The 22,303-nt window shown below is 39.2% G+C and overlaps 1 protein-coding gene across 2 annotated transcripts in view; it reads left to right on the top strand.

Moving 5' to 3' along the window:
- rbfox3a (RNA binding fox-1 homolog 3a) overlaps nt 1-22,303 on the top strand; it is a gene marked incomplete at its 3' end in the record, with an annotated part of 283,492 nt that overhangs the window by 63,998 nt on the left and 197,191 nt on the right. For both annotated transcript variants that reach the window (XM_081392968.1, XM_081392967.1), the window contains exon 2: nt 13,275-13,352. In XM_081392968.1, coding sequence (XP_081249094.1) covers nt 13,331-13,352 — 22 coding nt within the window. In that variant the 5' untranslated portion in view covers nt 13,275-13,330. The remainder of the gene's footprint in view (nt 1-13,274; nt 13,353-22,303) is intronic.

The raw sequence follows: 22,303 nt of genomic DNA, 5'->3' as shown, positions 1-22,303 counted from the left end.
GCGATCACGAAAACACTGTTTTTGCTCATTCGACACCGGATGTTTCCATCTCAAGGGAAACCGATGACTTGTTTGACTCGTTTTGCTTGTGTTGGTTTAATCGCAGACTCTTTCAGAAGCAGATCTGTAGGCTTGCAGACAGCATTAATAAGAGCATGTCTTTTTCAAGTTCATAAGCTGGTGTCCTAATTTTCACCCCATCGAGCAGATCAACAAAGACCTCCGATAAAAATCCAGCAAACTCCGCTGTAAGTGTAAACTCTCAATCACCTCTAAAATGCCAAGTCACTTGGTTACCCAGTCGACCTTGGGTTGAACGTTTGCGTCAGTTGCATGTGCGCACGGCATTCTCGCTCCTCGGCATCATGGAGGCGATTGTGTTTTGCCGGACGTGTTTTGAACGGTGGTCGGCAGCTGGACCGGGACACTAAAACTAATTGAACGGTGCACCGCAGAGATGTCAGAGCACAAAAGCCTCATGAGCCATTTGGACGGCGCTGCTATTTAAGAATCAATAGCGCGACAGTGATCCGAAATGTGAATGCATTTTCCGTCCATTGTCTTTCCGCCATTGTCAGCAAAATGAGCCTTTTCATGCACACCAATCATCTTGCAGCCATGACATGCTCTCCGTCCTACCGCCACACTTTTGCTGGCGCGTTTGGATCCTAAGGTAAAAGTGGAGAAAGTGAGCGAGCGGGTGCTACAGCTTGAGAAGCTCAACAAATGTCCGCAGGCTATTGACTGACACCTGCTGTTGGCATGTAAATTTGTTTAATATTAGATGCCTTGTCCGGTTTTACTGCTGATTCTCAGCTGGGCCTGATGAGAGACTCTCTACTGAGGCCACTATGTTACAGTAATGGACAGCCTTTTAGCTCTCTCACCATAATCATAAATTTATCGCCTCTGAGTGCAGATGGTCCATAACCATGCATCACCATCAGACCCTCGCCGGACCGAACTCGGGAAGGGTCTTTTATCCTTCCTCTCTCTCTCTCTCTCTCTCTCTCTCTCTCTCTCTCTCTCTCTCTCTCTCTCTCTCTCTCGCCCTCTTTCGCTGGCTCTACACATCTCTCTCACTCTCCATTCTCCACAGTGCTTTTGCTTTCTGCAAACTAAACAGATATGCTGGACTGCTGAAATTCATTTCCACTCCCAGCACTCGTGCAATTTAGCTCCAATGAAAATGAAAGCCGGGTGATGGATGGAGCCCCTGTAAAACAGGATTATGTAATCGGCAACTTGCTCCAGCCACCTTGCCCACAAAAAGCTTCAGCCGGGCAAGAACGCTGAAATGAACGGAGGTTGCGAAAGGCCTGACCCCGTCTGTGTGTGTATGTGTTTTCTTGGCCGAAGGGCTGGCATTTTTCACTTCCGACTCTCTCTTCATCAGTACCCACTCAATCACCGCGGGGCAGCTGCCGGACTCCTACAGCAACCCTGTCAGGCGCGCAGAAACCGTAGATCTGCAAGGGCCTGCTGAGATTTCTGGGGAAAAAAAGTGATATCCTGTGTGTATGTATGTATATGATTTCTAAAAGATGATGTGACACTGAAGACTGGAGGAATGGCTGCTGAAAATTCTACTTTGTCGCCACAGGAATAAATTGCATTTCAAATATTTTAAAATTGTAATACTATTTCACATTATTAACGTTTTATCATTTAACGTATTTAAATGCAGTAATAAGCTGCGTGAAAAAAAGAAAAAGGTTGGGGTGAGTAAGATTTTTTTCAAGGCCATTTCAGGCCATTGGGTGAGTTGTTTACTCACATTTTATTAGTCGGTAACTGAATCATTCAGGCCGATTTGCGAACACGCACAAACACAAGAGGCTTTTTTATTGCAAGAACCAATCATATCCAATCATAACATATCATAACATTGGCATTGCCTCCTCTCACGTGACTTTCCTCCATTCATGCTCAATTACCCCCCACCCCACCCCCACAAAACCCACGGCACGCTTTATGGGGTCTGTTAAAAGTCAATGGGCTCAGGGGAGGCAAGAGAGACCCTGACTCCCGCTGTTACTTTAAAAAAAAAAGTTACACGTAAAGAATTGTCTTCAAGAATATATATAAATCTAATTTGAAAATTAGTTTTTCCTTGGATTTGTGCGTTTAATATTTTTCTCCTGCTCTTCCTCAAAAGAATGTCTATGATATCCCATAATGCTCTATCACCTCACTAACAAGCATGTATCGCCTCTCAGAGCTGCTACTCCACGACTGATTCTATACATCTTCACTTGTGATTTTTTTTTTTTTTTTTTTTTTTTTTTTTTAACATACTAATCACTAGCAAGGGAGTTTTTTATCCCAGCGTGCTTCTTGCCTGATAAAGAGGCTAGACCTGAACTTGATGCCCATTGTTTAATTACCTGGGACATTTTAATGGCTCGTCAGAAAATGGTGAAATATGACTAGAGGCTAACTGATCCAAAAATACCCATAAATCCCCGACCAGGGAGCTGCTGTTAGGGTCTACAGGGGGTAATCTATAACTCTGACAGCTTGGATAAAGGAAGAACAATTAAAATAATGAGAGGGCTGATTAATCTTTACATTAAATATTTAAAGCTCCTGGGGGGGGGGTCATCCTACACGTGAGCAGTGATAAATGTCTGATATATGACTGTGTGTGTATGTGAGAGGGGATCATGTTTAGCACAGCTCCATCTGCACTGTTAGCAAACTGTTGAATTTTGCACACCTGTAAGACACTCAACTTCATCGTGTAAATCGGTGTATCCAACTTAAAATACACACATAAACCGTGCAGACAATGTGTTATTTTGTGTCTGAGTGGATGTTTAAGGGGCGATACCGAGGTGCGAACCCTCTGGCAGCTGTGGCGAGTTAGAGGGGCTCAGGCCTGTCATCTGCAACAGCAAACACTGATTCTAAATAGACTGAGAACAGAAACGCTTTAATAAAGCCGAGGCTGAACACCCACCTCTCAGACTACACCACCCGTCTCTCACTAACCCGTGAAATCGAGTTCACCTCTGAGGATGGATCCGCGCCTCTTGCATCTTTCTCGTTCATCCGACACACAGACATTACGTGCTGAATTACATACTCAGTTCTCACGGGAACTCCCCTTTCATTTGTCTAGTCAGAAGCTCACAAATATGTGACAGGCACCTCTAGCTTATTTAGTTTTACTTCATTCATCTTTTATTTACCCTCACGCAGGCTTCCTTTGCTGGGATTATCTACTGTACAAATGGTGTGTCATGTACAGTACATTGTGTTGTATGATTACACCACACCTTTCTCATATAGAAACGGCTGTAATGGCTGCCATAACATCACCTTTTACATTATGTGGTCCCCACGTTTTGCTTGGTACAAATCAGTCAGGTCAACAAAGGTTGCAAAGACTGTGCTGGTGAGTTCACCACATCAAACATTCAGCTTCATTGCACACAAACATGAACCAAGCCATTTCAGTTCCAGTTATTTGTTGCACGTTTAACACCAGTATGAATTAACTCACAATGGCACAAACATCTAAAATTTCAGCTTGCTGGACCAACTCAGACTGAACTGTATGACATTATAGTTTGCGTAAGGACATCATGCAGCGAGGTGCTAACATCAGATATGAATTTTTAAATTTAATTTTCAAAAACGGAAAAGGCTTGTTTCAGGTCATCTTGATAGTTGCAGGGTTAGTTAAATCTAAAACCATAAAAAAATGTTTTGCTTAAAGGTCCCGTATTATGCCCCTTTTCACAAGATGTAAAATAAGTCTCTGATGTCCCCAGAGTGTGTAAGTGAAGTTTCAGCTCAAAATACCCAACAGATCATTTTTTACAGCATGTTTAAATTGTCATTTTTTGGGGCTCAGAAAAACGCACTGTTTTAGTGTGTGCCCTTTAAATGCAAATAAGCTGCTGCTGGACGACACAGGGGGCGGAGCTTCATGAGCTCGCGCTCAGTCTCTCAGGACAATTTCATCTCACGGAATGATGATAATATCAGAAACTCTCAGTAACGGTGTTCAGTTCGAGTCGGACAATAATGCCTACAGAGTCAGAGTGCTGTATAGAGATGGAACAGGTATAGTTTAGTAGTTTAATTACGGTTATTATAACGTATTTGTCATCTGCTTGTATGTATCCATTATTTATTAATAGCCTACAAGTCTGCTGTCTGAATGATGATCAAACATATACTGATGAGTTTAATAAAGTTTATTGTACATCACACAAAAGATGAAGCGTCAGTTTTACTTCAGAAAATCACAGTAAGAGCTGAGTAAACACAGTAAGTTATTAGAAGTGCGCAAGTACATAAACGAATTTCGGTAGAGTTGAGGGAGCATTCCTGTGGGTGGAGGTTAGTCAAAAAACTGTTCTACTGACGTCATTAAAGAAGGAAGTAGAGGGATGTAGTCCAAACGGGCCGTTCGATGTAGGCGACTTCTGTTAAATAAAATATCTCGCTTGGCATTGAACTTTGAGCTTTATAATTTTACAGATATTATTTATACTCTAACAAAACCATTACACACTAACTAAAGTTTGAAACATGGGATCACGAAGAACGGGACCTTTAAAAAAAAAAAAAAAAAAGATTTTCTGAAGACATGACAGTAATCAGTTTATTTTATTCTATTGACTGCCAACAGTAAGGAATCTAATATAAAAAGAAAAAGAGATAAAGAGATAAAAAAAATATTTTTCCCACATGCCTTTATACATTAAAATGAATGCCTTTATAATTTTGAAAGGGTATTGCGTATTGAAAATGAAGAAGGCCTGGTGTTTTGGGGTTTCTAAGGCAAAGCACACAAAGAATATACAGATGAGTTTAGGGCTTTATACTGCAGCTCATTAAAATCAGTCAAGCTGGAATGAAGAGCTTTTGGTGGCATCAACTTTTAGGAATGACACTTTTCCACTAATGACACTGAAGTCACCAAGTCAAGTTCAGACACAATGTTCAGGAAGACAACAAACGTTTGCAACGGCACTATAATTACGGCCGTTCCGTAATATAATGATATACTGTGGGATTCCAATGAAAACAGGATGACAGTCTTACTACCTCAAACGATGACTCGATTTCCACTTTAACAACTCACTAAATCCACACAGCTTCGGAATAATTATCATAAAACCCGGTTTTCATCTGCCTCTATAAAGCAAGCACAGGTTGTTTTCCTAATTCTGAAGAAAGACGTCGATGGTAAACCAACAGCGTTTCATGATCGGAGGCGCATCCCGCCTGACGTCTCGCTCTCCTTGCTTAAAATGATACATTTAACAACATGCTTTACACCCTTGTTACTTTTTATTGTATATTTATGTTTTAGTAAATCAACTCAAACTGAAAATAAACCAAGCTGTTGTTGGTAATTATTCACTTGTTGTTGATTTTGTTTTGGTCCTTTATTTTCACCCTTTTACTGCGGGTCGTATTTCATTTAAATTTCCATCTCTCCCCCTACTTTCTGTCAATGGGGTGCTTTGCCTGTTTTAATATTCAGTGCCCCTCATGTTCAATTTGCATCAGACGTCCTAGTATTCCATTTCCCAGAATCCTCTCTGTCCAACATAAATTGTGTGCATGTTGCAGTGGAATGACAACACTGGGATCTTAATGGAGATGTCGATTAGCTGTATATTCAATCTTTTTACCCAACAAATGCAATATTAAAATTGAGTGAACCCACAGCGACGCCACGGTTATGAAGGAGGGTGGTGACGCGTCGTAGAAAATCCCGTTTCATGTTCACTCTAGGAAGGTCATATGATTACTTTGGCTTGCTGGAATGAAGAAGATTTCAATCCCATCGGCTAGTCAGTTAAGTCTACATGTTTCATATCACCCGTTTCTCTTCTTCCGAGGCCTCTTCGTCATTCGCCGCATGTGTCCACAATCTGCTGGGTTGGCTAAAGGCAGATTCCTCGGAGTGGCCTGGCATTTGGGAATCCTCATTAACATTTGCAACATGTGGTTCAGTAGGGCTGCTGGTGAGAGTGCAGTCCGCTCCGTGCTCTTAAATATCTCAGCTGCTCTGCAGGGATAAAGCTGGTATTTACTGCTTACCTAAAGCTGTATGAGATGAAGAACATCAGGGATAGTCGCTCAAATTTCAATCACACTGCCCCTTTCACACAGCAATTCTGGTAAATTACCATAAAATTACCTGACTTTCCTGGTACGACTTTTCCATTAAACAGTATGCAATATTAGCTACAGAACAGCAGAACTGATGAATGGAAAAGAAGGAACAGGTAGATGTTTAACTAGCTTTCACATGCATAGATAAAAACAATTCAAAGCAGCAGAGCTTATCGTTAACTGTTTCGACAGACTTTATGATTTGCCCAAAGCAAACTTCTTATTTTACAGGGCATTCTGACTTCGTACGTGCTCGTATAGGTATGGTGCTGAATTTCGACTACCTGCCAAATTATTACCCCCATCGTTGAAGGTGCTCCTGATTGCTTAATCCTAACCCCACCCTCTAATCCTAAACCCACCCCACACCTTATCCTAAACCTACCTATACTGGGGATTTAGGGAGGTAATAATCTGGCAGGGGTCAGAATTCGGCACAACACCGGTAATCTTCATTCTTTGTTCACACACAGCTTCATACCGGCAATTTACTGGTAATGTTACAACTTTGCATACCGGGAAATGGCCAAGAGGTTAATTTTTCAATATCATTGGTGAAAGGAAAAAGATATTAAAATAATTTCTAAAGCCTGACTTATGAAATAATAGTCAAAAAAAGGTTTTTGAAATGGAGCAGTTTATTAAACCTTTAGAATATATATACCTAAGAAATTTGCTTTATAACCTTAACCTTATGTCAATCCAATCCTGCATGACTTTCCTTCTTCTGCTGAGCACAAAAGGAAACATTTTGAATAGTGTGCTGATTGCTCTTTTTCATGCAGTCACAATGATTTAGAGCTTTTAAGCTCCAAAATGACTAAAAAGCACCATACAAAATATCATAAAAATGTTTTATATGACTCATGCACTATATTCCAAGCTTTTATTTACTAAAAATCTTCACATCAGATTTCCTTGGTATGTTCATGAGAAAAAAAATGATGTCTGATTTGTGAAAGAATCATTTTGAATCCATTGATCCAGCCTACAGAACTGCTCTGAATGTTTCTGACTCAGTGAGGTTGAAAGTTCACTTGAGATGAAGATTGTAACTGAATAACGACTTAAATGTCTTCCTTTTTCTCACCTAATGCTATTGCAAGATGCATGACTCATATGGAATGTTTTTATGATGCTTTTGTAAGCTTGCAGTACAGTTTTCTTTTTGTGTTTCACAGAAGAAATAGTCATTCAGGTTTAGAACAACATGAGGGTGAGTAAATGATGACAGGTTTTTCATTTTAAGATGAACGAACCCAAATAGCAACAAACAGTCAGCCTGACAGCAATCTCAAGCACATGCAAAAGCAAACATACATGGCACATAAATTCCGAGCCCAGTGATATGAGGTGAAACTCCATACGGAACAGGAACATTAGCTCTCACAGCTTTCATATATTGACCCAGTATGAAAATCAAATTACAGCAGGCTGTTCAAGGCTTAATATTTATGTCCAGACTTTCTATTCGGGCTCCCTGTAGGAAGAGTTGATGAGCTCCAGCTTGTCTGTAATTGAGAAGTGTTTCCAGGTCAGTGTGTGTGCCACTGTGCTCTGGTGTGTGTGAAAGGGGATATTTACTCTGTGAATGGGGGATGAATGGAGTTACAACTCTATTTACCAAAGCCTGTAAAAGCTGCTCACCTAATCTGCTCCACAAAGCCAAGTAGAATCCAAAAGGATTCAGGCACAGCATTACAAAGTTAAATCGTTCTTTTATGCCGTGCCACTGCCCTGGCCATTTTTCACTCTTTTTCTCCCCTTTACAACCTGTTCTCATCCTACAGTATGCTGAAAAGATGTAGAAGCATATCCCACCACCCAAGCAGTGTTATTCTTTCGCATTTATCCTTCACTACTTCTTTAATGCACAATGAACAGTTTCTGACATGGAGTTGCCTCGTAATGGAACATAAATCTCTTTCGGCCAAAGGACTTTTATTTCTCTGTTTTGTGTTGTATTTCATGTTATTTCAATTATTTATTTTCACAGTCTGCTATGTAGATTCATTCTCTGCCAAAACAGCATTTTTCCTCTTATTTGCCTTTTTATTAGGTTTTGTTCCATTGACGTCATTTGCAGTTTCTAGCATTCTAACCAAGGAAATCTATAATATCTGGAGAAATCTATCCATTAGCATTCCCATTCATCTTAATGCCACTTGCTGTGCAGGCACATGAAAACCTGGAAGCAAACAATTTGAAATCTGCCATCTTTGCTCATGAACCATGCTAACAAGCAAATCTTGACCCCTTTATTTTTCCAATAGTACGTGGTCACTGGAAACCATGTAATCCGTTTAGTGTTAGGCAGAATCTAAAGTCTGAAATGTCTTATTTATTTATTTTTTAGGTTAGGTTTTGTGCTATTGGTTTCTATGTTTTGTGTATTCTATAATGCAACGGTTAGTTCTGGTCATTGGATTTGAGCTCTGCATTAGTGACACATTTCAATGACATCCCTCTATTATATTATATTATATTATATTATATTATATTATATTATATTATATTATATTATATTATATTATATTATATTATATTATATTATATTATATTATATTATATTATATTATATTATATTATATTATATTATATTCACATAAGCCGCCTAACACGGGTTTGTTCATTCAATGGTATTCGTGCACTGAAAATAAAAGTGATGTAGTTGAGTTGTGACGGAATAAGGTGCTGTCCTCAAAATCCGAATGCAAGTGGTCACTGGAGACGCATTTGAAATGTGTGATAATACAAGGTGTAATGGTAATGCATCTTGACTGACCACTTGTGAAAACACATCTGACTTGTGAAAACGCATCTTAATACTATGGTATTACTATACCTGCAGGTTGAAATAGGTTTTCTCACTCGCTTGATTTCTGGGATATTGTATATAATTTGCGGGTGTCAGGGAGCCACTATCAATATGCGGGAGATTCCCGGAACTTCCAGGAAAGGTGCGATGTCCGGTGACACCAGTAGGTGGCGACAAGTGACTCTTTTCAACCGATATGTTCAAAATACTGGTTCATTCAATCGTGATGAATCATTGAATCATACATTCAACTGAGTCAACTGAGGAATGTATACTTGTATGATATTACGCTGTACCCACATTGAACCAGCAGTTTGGAAAATGGATGGATGGATGATTCAGCTGCAGTCGCCATTTTCTGGTCAGATGCATGAATTCATTTGGCACGCAACTCTCATGGTGTATTATGGGTATTCTCTAGCTGTTGAGCGTACATCGCTTGTACACTCGTTATTGCGGTGCATTGTGAAATTGATTGACTGCACTCGATAACGTCCACTATGGTTTCGGACACCACTACAAATGGATGTCCCCTCAAATAGTGCCCTATCTAAGGGTATGGGGGAAATAATGTTTGCAATATCACAATCGTACTTAAATGACAATATGTAACAAAATGTTGTCTTAAATACACAAATGTACATTACATGGCATTACACCTGTCAGACTCCTTGTTTTCATCTGCTTACATGCAGCAGAGCTTTCATAGTTGAGATATAACATTTTTTATTGCACTGTTCTCATCATACAGCAGCCGACAGTTTATTTATTGCCATGTACGAAACTAAATAGCTGGGCAAATAGACTTTAGTGAGATGCTATTTTCTTTTTGCTTGCGACATCAATGTAGTCCGAGTGATGGTTGTTTTATTGTTTTTTCCATGGCAGTCTTCAGTTCTGTGTTATTTATGCCTTTTTACCGTCCAAATAATTAATCAGCTCAGACACAACAGGAAAAGAAACAGCTTTTAATTACTTATGATGAAATAACAAATTATGTTGGCCTTGTTCCCAAAAATACTGGAGCCAGTGCCTGGTAATTCATTACAGAGAGAGAGAGAGACAGAGAGAGAGAGAGAGAGAGAGAGAGAGAGAGAGAGAGAGAGAGAGAGAGAGAGAGAGAGAGACAGTGTGGGAGGGAGACAGGGGGCTGTGAGATATGAGCTCTGTTTTGGATTAAATCAATACACACGCTTTGTTCATGTGTGTGTGTTGGCGTCTGTGTTATTGCGTGAGATCCTTTGCGATCCATCAATACCTGCTCAAAAGATTGAGTGTCAGGCCACAATGGACATTGATGCACTTACATATCAACAAACACTAATGCTTTAGACACCGGTTGTACTTGTAAATGAGCTAAATTTATCATCCTCCATCCTTAATTTTAATTACTTATATCAGTCCCGCTTCAAACACAATTTTTGAGTAAATTTGTTGAACTTGAAGTAAAGGAAAGAGGAAAACCTAGTAGACTGCCTACACAGGCAGCTTTCTTCTAAGGTAGTATCCTAACCTTCATTGAACCTCATAAGAGAATGATTTGGTAGCTCTGCTCGCTCACACAATTGACTAATAGAATTTGACGTTGGTATGTTGCTAAGCTATTAGCATAATAGCTTAATAGAGTGCAACAGCTGGGTTCTGGAAATAAATATTCCATTATTTTTCTCAATAGGAAATCGTTTTTGTATGATAACTTAGAAACTTTAAAGACCGACATACTCTGAGCTATATACAGTATATGATCTTCATCAACACCAATCAATAGTTTTATATTTGTCCATTGCTTTAAATTGGACTGTCATGTGCAAAGCTTCATGTGATTTATAGTACTTTACCTCATTTAGTATGATACATCATTTTGTACTTTAGTCTTTTTATTCATCAAAGTGTGTAATATTGTGATTCACCTTGTGGCTAGTTGGTTTGGTTCACTGTTAGTTCAACTGTTAAACAAAGTGGATGGATATAGTTGTACTGTATAAGCTGTTTATTGTCTTTCACTTCTGGAATTTATTTTCCCCTATTGAGTTTGTTGCGTTACATACTGGGATTGTCTTTTCTACAAAGTAGGCCTATGTATCCAATGTTGTCTTAATATTTTGATCCAAAGAGGTATCATGTTTCCTATACATTTTGAAACAGCCTTGACCTTAAATTGCTGCCTCCGTTGGCAGCTTTCTATTTTTTGGAATGTAGCATTTGTGTACATACACGTTGAGGTGGATGGACTCAAATATGCTCAGGGTTTTGTTGACATACAGAGACCTCTGTTTTTCATTGCCACCCCGTGAGCCTGTTTTCAGGCAAGCGAAGCGAAATTCCTCAGAAATGAATTCTCACCGAGTTGGTAGTGGCCTGGATTTCCCAGAAGACTTCCTGCATCTCCGTGTTTCAGTTCTACTCTTGACCACAGAGGGGAACACTCGGAATGAAATTAGACACTTCCCCGCAGAGAACTACAGCCTCTCTCAGATATACAGACACAGAGAGAGAATGGACTTTGGGAGAAGGGAAAAAAAGAAGGTTAAAGGAATTGTTTATCCAAAAATGAAATCAAAACTTGTGTCTTTCCAAACCTGTATAACTTTCTTTCTCCTGTGCAAAAGGAGGAACTCTAAGCATTGTTTTCTTTTGCTTGCGATTACAATAAATACAATCCTCCAAAAACAATGCAAAAATCACCATGCAATTGGCCATATACCTTTTTCTGCTAGTCTTCCGAATTCATACAATAGCTTTCTGTGAGAAAGAGATCACTATTTAGCTCTAGCTATTCTTGGCATATTCGTGACGTAAGTAGAGATTCATTCATCCATCTGGATTGTGAATGAATCATTCTTTTGAGTCAGATCTTTTCAAATGAATCATTTGGTTCACAAAAAAACTGACTGATTCTTTCACAGATCAGTTTTCAAGATCAGTTCAATGACAACAACTTTTAAAATGATTTACGACAAATTTGTTTCTCACACTTGTGGCTTCAGAAGACACTACAGAAGACTCTCTTTTTTTAATCTTTTTTTAAGTCATGCAAAATGAACTTTCCCCTTAAAAAAAAGAAAGTGTGAGAGTCAAGCAGAGGTACCAGAAAAAAAAAAAAAAATGTGCAGACTTGTGAGTGAGTTGATAAAGAATGATGTGCAGGAAGGACAGAAATACATTCAATTCCAGCATGGCAGAGTGCTGTTTTTCAATAAACACATTAGCTCTATATTTCAGATTAATGCTAACAATTAAATGACACATAGGAACAACAATTTTATCAAGCCCCGTGGATATGGACGGGCACTATGCATATTTGATCTGAATAGCCTGCAATAGAGACCATTATGGCGATGTAATTACGGTAATGCTCTAACAGGGTATTTTGTTTTCCGAGTGCTGCATTCACTCTCATGGGGTCCAGTGTTTGTTGGGTTGTATATATTTCTGTCCAAAGAAAAGTTGCAGCATTATCATCTTTCCCTGTTTCTTTTTTATTCTTCTTCTTCTTCTTCCTCCCTCACACACTCTGGGTGAAGTGATTTCTTACTCACCAGAATGTTTCTCTAAATAAGAATGTGATTTGAAGCCAACTGCTATCACGTACACACAGCCAAACCTGCCTTAGTTCAGTCGATTTTAAATTAACCGTGACATCAGACCCATTTTCTCACCGGGTCAGACCAACAGAATGATTATCGTTCTTATCCAACTATCAGACTGAGTTGATTCCATTTGGAAAGGGTTAACAGGACGTGAGGGGGTTTGTTGTTAATATATGCCTTGTGTGTTTGCAGCTTCCATGTGTATGTATCCAACGAGTGCATTTTTTTTTTTTATCCATATGTGCTTTATTTATCCATATGTGAGGTAACACACAAGCTGGTGTGTGTGTGCTCCAAATGTTACGGCAGATCCACTTCAGCACCAGCGTAGCATGAAGCGCGGTTGCATACTGTACATGCAGAGGATTTGGTGGTTCTGGTGGGGCTCTGAGTTTATCTAAACCTTGCAGGTCCTCTGACTGTTCCTCAATCCCCTTGCAAATTATCATAACAAGGGCATGCAAAATGAAAAAAAAAATGAAAAAAAAACAATTAAAGTCCAAACACACAAACATATTCACTAAAACAAGGATTTTCAGTGCAATCTGTAATGTAAATTGGGAGCTCACCCTCTTTGTAATGGTACGGACTTTATACTAAATTCAAAGGAAATTTAAAATACCACTTTTTGAGGAATTAAATTTTTTTTTGTGTGCGTGTGTGTGTAATTTCTGTGGCTTACATTCTTGCTCAAAACTTGTCACTTTTTCTCTCTCCCGCAGGAATCGGACACTTCTGTGGTTGCAGTGAGACCCCACAAGCTCAGACACAGCTGTACATGGAGACCCCTATCTGGGCAGGTGAGTGTGTTTGTGGAGGTCATGGACCAGATATGTTGTTTGGATGAGTAAGTGAAGGTGTGTGTGTGTGTGTGTGTGTGTGTGTGTGTGTGTGTGTGTGTGTGTGTGTGTGTGTGTGTGTGTGTGTGTGTGTGTGTGTGTGTGTGTAGAATGAATCATGCCCATTTGATTTTTATTGTTAAAATGTCGGTAGTAGCTATATGTAAATGTTTACTCAATGTTCTCCGTGTTATCTGGACTGAGAAATTCACATTTATTTGTCAGCGAAGACTTTTGACTACTTGTGAAAACTACAGATTACACTATTGCATTTTTGTATCCCCACCCACGGACAGTCAGATCGACAGAGGGTTATTAACAGAACAGTTATTGTAAAATTGTACCGTACTATGTCTACTCTTTAAACAGCATTTTGGTAAAAATGGAACACTTTTGCAACAGATTTCTTACCTGTACACGACAGCATTTTGCTTCGGGAGGATGGGCGGAACTGACAGAACGGCAATTTCTTTCAGTCTTTTCCCCTCCGTTTGACCTAAAACACTGTGTTCATAGTCATCGAGTTTGAAATGTTTACTACAAACATGGAGTTTTTTTTTTTCAGATTGTCTGTCACAGCGTTTTGTCCGTATTTACAATTCTTTGCAGCCTTTAGCCATTACCTACAACTTGCTGGATCATTCACTGGAAACTGAAAATAACTCACTCCCGCTAAATGTTTACTCATGAATTCTTGCACCCCTGAACAATAGAAGTTGACACCATTATACCTAAAAGTTTGCTAAGAAGTATTTCCTACTAAAGCAAGGTGATATTTGACTCTGGCAAGCATATGTATAGGGGACTGGTGAGAGTGGCCATAGACAGCAACATGCCCAGTGCATTATGGGTGTTTAATTTTTCCTATCTATTTGGCAAAAGGAAAGACAATTGTCTTTTTTTCTATTTTCTTTAGTCAGGTAGAACTGATTAAAAAAAAAAAAAAAAAAAAAAATATATATATATATATATATATATATATATATATATATATATATATATATATATATAACCTTTCTACTGTATAGGCAGCCAACTTTTACTGGAAGTCCTTTTGTCAGCGGTGAAGTACCACTTAGAGTGGATAAATATTTGTTGACAAAAAACCTGAAATTTAAACAGAAAATGATGGCATAATCTCACTCTCATGTCGCTCCAAACTCCTCTAAACTCCTCCAAGCTTCCTCTTTTTCTTCCCTTTTCATACTGAACAAAAGCTATACTACTAGACATAACACATTATGCTTCATATTGTTGAAAATATTTATTTGTATATATATATATATATATATATATATAATTTTTTTTTTTTTTTTTTGCCTCTGGTGACCCCTCAATATATCGGTGCATGATCATCCTGGTTTTAAGTTGAGTGTTTTCCAGAGTAAATGGTGCTGTAAGCAAAGGTTAGATTGAAATTGAATCTGACTCTTCAATTCATGGGGTGGATTTCATATTTTTGCACAATTTACATTTACAGGCTTTTTCTCTCGCTCCTATATCATCCTTATCCGCTGTATGTCTCAATGTCATCGTTGTTTTCCGTTGTCTGGGGTGTTTCCTCTGTGGATCAGTTACATTACTAGAAACCTGGTTCAGATAGAGATTAGGTCTCAATCATTAATATTTGCATATAATGTGTACAGACATACAAAGATTTTCCATCACATTTGATGAAAATATGAAGCTTGTTTTATATTATATATTACATATATTCATATGTGAGTGTGTGTGTGTGTATAGTTATTTAAGTTTTATATAATATAGTTATATATACATATATACGTTTGTGTGTATATAATTATGCACTAATAAGTAGCCTAATATAAATAGGCCTACATATTGGAATTTTTGGCTTGGACTAAGGACATGAGATGTTTGATGGTCAAGGTATGATGCAGTGGAGGTGATTTTGAGTTTACTATGCCAATCAGGTCATTGCATGGCACTCTGTATTTTTGAGTTATTGTGATTGTTTAATTTTTTTTGTGTCATGTTCTTTCAGTTGCTGCTGTAACACCTTAATTTCCCCTCTGGGAACAATAAAGGAAGTCTGAGTCTGATGTAGATATATTATGAAAGCTTATGTGGTTTGTCTGAATGCCCTCAGTTGTTTCTGATATTCTAAATTTAGAAAGTGTGAACCTATTCATAGATCATGATTTCTGCTTGAAAATGTCTGCATACAAGTTTTACCCACAAATATGTTTGTATGTTCAGTTGGTGAATAAGACCCACTTAACTTACCTTATGCATGAAAGCAGAAACTTCATGTGCACCTTCCTGATCTTACCTTCCTTTTTTCCTGAGTAGTGCAAAGCTGCCTTACTGAAATGACTGATACAGTTACATCTCTGGTGTGTGTGTGTCCTTCACAGCAGTGGTTCTCAACTGCAGGAATAAAACAATGCTAAATGCAAAAAATAATTGATGAAATTGATAGCAAAATTAAAACTCAAAAGGCTTATAAACTTTTAAAAGTCAGGAGACGATTCCCATATCCAGTTGTTGATATCAAACTCTACGGTGTCATCTGTCACTATTGAAGCTCGCCAAATTAGACAGATGCCAGTGTGGGCAGGTTGCATGACATACTGTTATCCTTGATAGTGCACGATGCAAGATAAGAGAAATAACTATAAATTGCTTATTTTACATTTTGGTGCCGTGTTGGGAGACTACTTGATGTCCAAATTAAAATTTGGGTCCTGAACCAAACTAGTTGCGAATTGCTACTACAGGGCTGTAAATGAGCTTGTGTCTTTAAAAGTGGAGTGGAGAGGAGAGGGCCAGAGCGAGGGAGTGAGAGAGGAGTGGTTTAAGTAGTGCTGACGACAGGCCTTTGATTCTGAGCATGCCCATTAGAGGGAGCCATAAATCCTGGGCTCTCTGGACTGCCTGTGTCAGCAGTCCATGGAATGAATTGATATTAAACGCGACAAAAAGCCTCTTTAATTCTGCCTCCACCAGCCTCTCTCTCTCTCTCTCTCTCTCTCTCTCTCTCTCTCTCTCTCTCTCTCTCTCTCTCTCTCTCTCTCTCTCTCTCTCTCTCTCTCTCTCTCTCTCTCTCTCTCTCTCTCTCTCTCTCTCTCCCTCCATTTCTTCTCTCTGCCTCCCCCTGTTCTGGACGGTAATTGAAAAGAGGGAGGAGAAAAAAAAGCCCAGTGAAGCCAAGCCTGTCATCATAAAAACATCTGCAATTACATCCGCTCTATTCATTATTTATGAAAGTCATTAATTAAATATTACTCACAAATAGCAATAGCATTTTCCCCCTTTTTTACCCCCATGTTGTCTTTGCAATGGGCACGTTTTCTGCCAAAACACCACAATGCCGTCAGCAGTAAACATTTATGTTTAGACATTAAGAACGATTATGAGGTTTATGTTGGCGCATTTGCGCCGTGGCCAATCCCTGTGGTGGACTCAGAGTGGCCTTTACTTTCTGACAGAGGCGGAAATCTACTTCTTCCACGTCGGCGTTGTCACCGCACACCTTAGTGCTGAAATAATGGAGATAACTTGATTCACTTTCAGGCAAATGGGATATTCTAAAATGGCCTCCTTTCTCATTTTTATTGGCCTGTCTAAAAATGTCCTGTAATGAGAAGAGGAAGTGCTGTCACAGGATGACATCACCCCCACACATGATGTGCTAAAACTGTAAGCGGTGGGATTTCAGGTGCCAAATTGATAAGTTAGACCTGTTATTCCCAAAATTGTAAAGATGAGGAACGATACATCAAATGAGGAGCTCCGTGGCGTGACGCTCTTTTAAAACGAGCCGGATGACATTCTAAGTAGGGAGCCGGGCCGCTCTGAGAGCACCGACCAGCGCCAGGTACAGCTGTTGTAACTCTTTCACTTAGCGGGGCCCCTACGTGGAGGCTCTCAGCCGGTACGAGGGGCCGCGCTCACGACACGTACGTGATGGATTGAGTCGGGGAAAGCCATCATCTGGTCGTGCACGCGCGTGCTGTGCGAGGTGGGCCTAGCGTGATTAATGATATTTGCCTGGAGTCATCGAAAGCTGGATTTAAGTATTTCGGATTTAAAGTAACATTCGTCTCTATTGTTCACAGCGAGAGAGGCATTAGTCAAATTCAGCCACGTCTCGGCAGACGACGACGCTCCAACCCCTGGAGCACGCTGTGTAACAGTGCGGTTGTCTCGCTCTCGCGTCGACAAATTATTCATGCAATTTTCGCCCGTTTTGTCTGATTATCTACAAATCTCTCTCACAACTGAGTTTATCATCCTGCCAAAATCATTTATTTCTCAGTAGTATTTCCGCTGAGTAAATGTTTGATGAATTGCTGTCATTACGCCTGTTTTTAAAGTGCAAATATATTCTGCCAAATATAGGGCTTTGTTTATAATGGTAATTTTGCAACAACAACAAAAAAAGGGGGGGGGGGTACACTTTTTCCATGTTAAATAAGACCTCTAAACGTGACAATATCTGCTGGATCAGATCAAGTCATTTTCAGTATAAAGTAAAACTTTTTTTTTAAGCAACTATCAAAGTGATTTTCAGTAAACTACCTTTTAAGTTAAATAATAAAGCCTCAAGGCCAAGTTGTAAGGGGCATGTTTCTTTTTTTCCGCTATATTTGGAGTTCCGCGTTCCCAAGGTGAAGGGCCATTGATGCGAATTAACAGAGTGGACAGAGAGAGGGAAAAATCCCTTGTGACAACTGAGTAATGAGATGAAATGATAGACCTGGCTCGGGTCTGGCACTGGTATTTTGTAACTGTAAACGTCCTGAACTCAGCATTAAACTGACCATCTGATCCAAGACTAACAAAGATCCTCAAGGTCAAAGACTCACTCGTCCCTCTAAAATAGAGTTCCTTAAATCGCTTAGCAAAGCATAATTTGTGCACCGTGTTTCGTTCGGCTCAAATAAATCACTCTGCGTAGATGGCCAAATACAAACGTCCAAGTACGACTGATACTAACGGATTTTTCGAGCACTGAGCCAGATATCAGCCTTCTTTGGTCAGATGTTTTCAAAAAGCAAAGGGGTGAAAGAGCAAAGATTGCACCTGACTGCCTCGCCGCTCTGTTTCTGTACGTCTGCAGCTTCTGCGGATCTGTCAATGGAAATCCAATTGCCGGGAAAGCGTTCAATCTTAACTCGGTTACCTTGGTGGATAGTGGCATCCACTGTATCCACTGCTGCCTGTTTGAGCTGTTTGTTTTAGGCCTAAATCACGGCAGATGGGGTGTGTGCGAGTGCACCGTGAGGAAAATATACATTTGGAATTACTCAGAGCCAACGCAAAGCCTTACTGGGGACTTCAAAGAACAGAATATTATAATTCATGCTGTAAAATACTGAGAACCAGGGGAAATATGCAAAAGAGTGCTTACTCAGTATCTGCCCTTTTTACACACCACTTATTTAGCACACTGTCTTGCAGTGTTATTGTGCAACAGGTTTTAAAGAGACAGCTCAAATTTAAAGTTTTGTGGTCATTTACTTGGCCTCATGCCATTCAAAATCTGTATGAATTTCTTTCTTCAGTCAAACACAAAAGAAGATGTCTTGAAGAATGTTCACAATGCTTTCTTCCATAGAATAAAATTGGATGGTAAACACAGTTGTCAATCTCCCAAAAAAACCAACAACCATGTGATTAAAATAATAAAAACATCATAATGTGACCTAATATGATATATTGCAAGTCTTTTGAAGTTGTATGATAGCTTTATGTGAGGAACAAGTAGAAATTTAAGTTATTTACAGGATATTTTGCTTGACAGTCGTCTAGAAATCACACTTTAAAATGTTAAATTGGGATATGTCATAAACCCAGTTTTTTAAACCCTCCACAATTTAATATTTTGGGGATATTTTGTTGCCACTTTTTTGCCACAAGCCCTAGTTAATTTCTGACCCTGGTCACCATTCCCTTTCACTGTATGCAAAAAAGCACCATAGACATTCATCTATAAATATCTCCTTTCGTATTATGCAGAGTGAAAAAAGTCAAGCAGGTTTAAAAAGACATAAGGGTGATTAAATTAATTTAAATGTTTTGGGTGAACTGTCCTTTTAATGTTGCACCCTCATGTACATTCTTTGTCAGTAGTGATGTTTTATATCCCTTGTGGCTTGCCATTGTGAACGCCATTGAGGGCAATATTGGAAACACTTTGGTTATAAAGGGGCTTTTCTCTCGCACTCACCCTTACGACTGCTCTTCAAATGAGGGCTTTCTAATCGTAATTACACCCGAGACTGTTTGGCTTGTATCAGCTCTCATCAGGAGCCCCTCTGGCCAAATCACAGGACTCAAATCAGAGTCTCAATGACACGCCTTTAATTAGAAAGTTTTGATGTTTTAAAATGCTTCTTGGACAGGATCGGGGGTTCTTTGAAGCATGGAGACATGACATTGATTATCGAAAGATGTCTCTGTGTCAGTTGCTGCAAGGAAGCGCAAACAGGAAGTTAATCTTAGCTAGCGTCCTATCCTCTGTCATACAGACGAGAAATGATTGCGATGTGGTTGACATGCTGATACGCATGATACGTTATAGTCTGTGATCATTTGATTAGCAGTGTTGTAGTCAGGATTATTCAATATTAAAAGAACTGTTCACCCAACAAAATGAAAATTCTGTCATTATTTACTAAACCTCATGTTGTGAGACTAATTTTCTTTCTTATGTGGAACACACTTTTTTTTTTTTTTTGAGGAATATCCTGGATTATTTTTTTAATACAATGAAAGTAAATGGAGATCATGGCAGTCAAGCTTCAAAATATGTAACTCGTTAAAGGGATAGTTCACCGAAAAATTTAAATTCTGTCATCATTCACCCTCATGTCATTCCAAACCTGCAAGTTTTTGGAACACAAATAAAAAAAGAGCTTTCTGTTTCTCCATTGACAACCTCATTGTGGAAGCTCAAACGTGCTGCATAACACACGAGAATGAACCTAATTGGTTCTTGAGGAATCTCAAATGTGCTGTGTAACATATGAGAATGAACCTCTTTGGTTCTTGAGGAATCTCAAATGTGCTGTGTACTGTAACATATGAGAATGAACCTCTTTGGTTCTTGAGGAATCTCAAATGTGCTGTATAACATATGAGAATGAACCTCTTTGGTTCTTGCATGTCGAGTGAACATGCTTGAGCTCCCATTTACCACAGCTGATGTGTGAGTTGATAAATGTTTATGTGAATACATGCCTAAATTCAATCTGTTTATCATGTAAGGTGATCTTGTCTCTTCAGAAAATCTGAACTAAACCGCTCAATACATATGGATTAGCTTTATGATCTCTTTATGAACTTTTTGAAGCATCAAAGTGGTAGTTGCGTAGCTGTCAATGGAGGAACAGAAAGCTCTCAGATTTCATTAAAAAGATCTTCATTTGTGTTCCGAAGATGAACGAAAGTCTTATGGGTTTGGAACGACATGAGGGTGAGTAATTCATGAAAAAACGTTTCATTTTTGGGTGAACTATCCCTTTAAAGCTGGCTCACTTTCTAAGAGAATAGGGAAGTCCAACTAAAAAGATAACAATACTGAGCAACCATATTGTCGAAATAACTCAAGCCTGATGAACGATAAAAACATTAACAGCCATTAAAGGCACACTATGCAGTTTCCGTTTTTCTCAAACATCAACCCCCTGTGGAATACTTGTTTAACGTTACTGTCGTAAATACCACTCACGCAGAGCCGTCATTTTCCTTTCCTTGACTCTTCCGACCGCGTTTTCTTCGTCGACTCTGCCATGATTCACATCTGAAATGTGTGCTAGTGTCTTCCATAGAGGCTGCTTCATATGTTGTTGATGTACGTGACGTCATGCCGTAAATTAAGTCGTGATTCTCGCGAGATTTGGCGCCCCCCCCCCCCCCCATCTATCGGGATGATTCGCCCTACTATGAGTTCGTTTACCATCAAAACGATTTCAAAGCTGTTATATTTAGGTACAAATCTTGCATAGTGCGCCTTTAAGAAACCAGAGCTTGTACCATTATAGCAGCAGAAGCAAAGTGTGCATGCTTATAATAAACGTTATCATCCGTTTGTGTAATATCTGTTATAGTCATCTATCTTTATTGGTGTGAATGGGCCTTTATTCACAAAAAATTCTAGTGATAAATGTCTGAATTGTGAATCTGTTGATTCAATCAATTGTTTCTCAAATATAAATCCCTGACATTAAGATCTGGTCGCAGCCGTTAACGTTTTTGTATTCCACAGGAAAAAGAAAATACAAGGATGTAATATGATAAATGATGACAGAATTCTCATTTGTGGGTCAACTACTGTATCCATCTAAACAAGATTCATTCCCTAATCATACGATTGTTGAATTGATGAAGCCGGTATCCCATAGATGTAAAGTCTAAAGAAAGTATATCTCACTGGCAAAGTTCCTTGCAAAGGATTACATTTGCAGAGATGTGCTGGGCTTAAACAATTTCTCCTTTCCCAACCTGCCACGCTAATATGATTAGTCAAAGCTATGTGTTTCCTTGTGGTTAATGTTCTTTTCGCTCTTAGAGATGTTTCTCCACCAGTTCCTCATCAAAAATTAACAGAGAAAAAAAAACCCGTAATGATAATCGCGCAGTGTTGCATTATTAAGCCTGCATTGAGTGTTTGGAGAGGGGTGAGGGTGAGGGTACTCATCACGCTGATTTGAGGCCTCTCAAAGGACGCACGGGGTTGTTTATGAGGATAATGAGCCCTTCATCTCACCCAATACAGCGTACAATGGGCTCATTACAATTAAAATGGCTGAAAAGCAGGCCTAGTGGAAGCAGGGAATGAGCATGATGAGAATTCAGTGGGAACGTTTGGAGGAATGGTGTATTAACCGGCCAGGAAGTCATTCTTAACCCTAGTGGCAGCTGAATTATGTTCCATTACTGAA

Source organism: Scardinius erythrophthalmus (assembly GCF_964197995.2).
Source record: "Scardinius erythrophthalmus genome assembly, chromosome: 18".
NCBI classification, from domain to species: domain Eukaryota; kingdom Metazoa; phylum Chordata; class Actinopteri; order Cypriniformes; family Leuciscidae; genus Scardinius; species Scardinius erythrophthalmus.
This window is presented reverse-complemented; position numbering and strand designations above follow the sequence as displayed.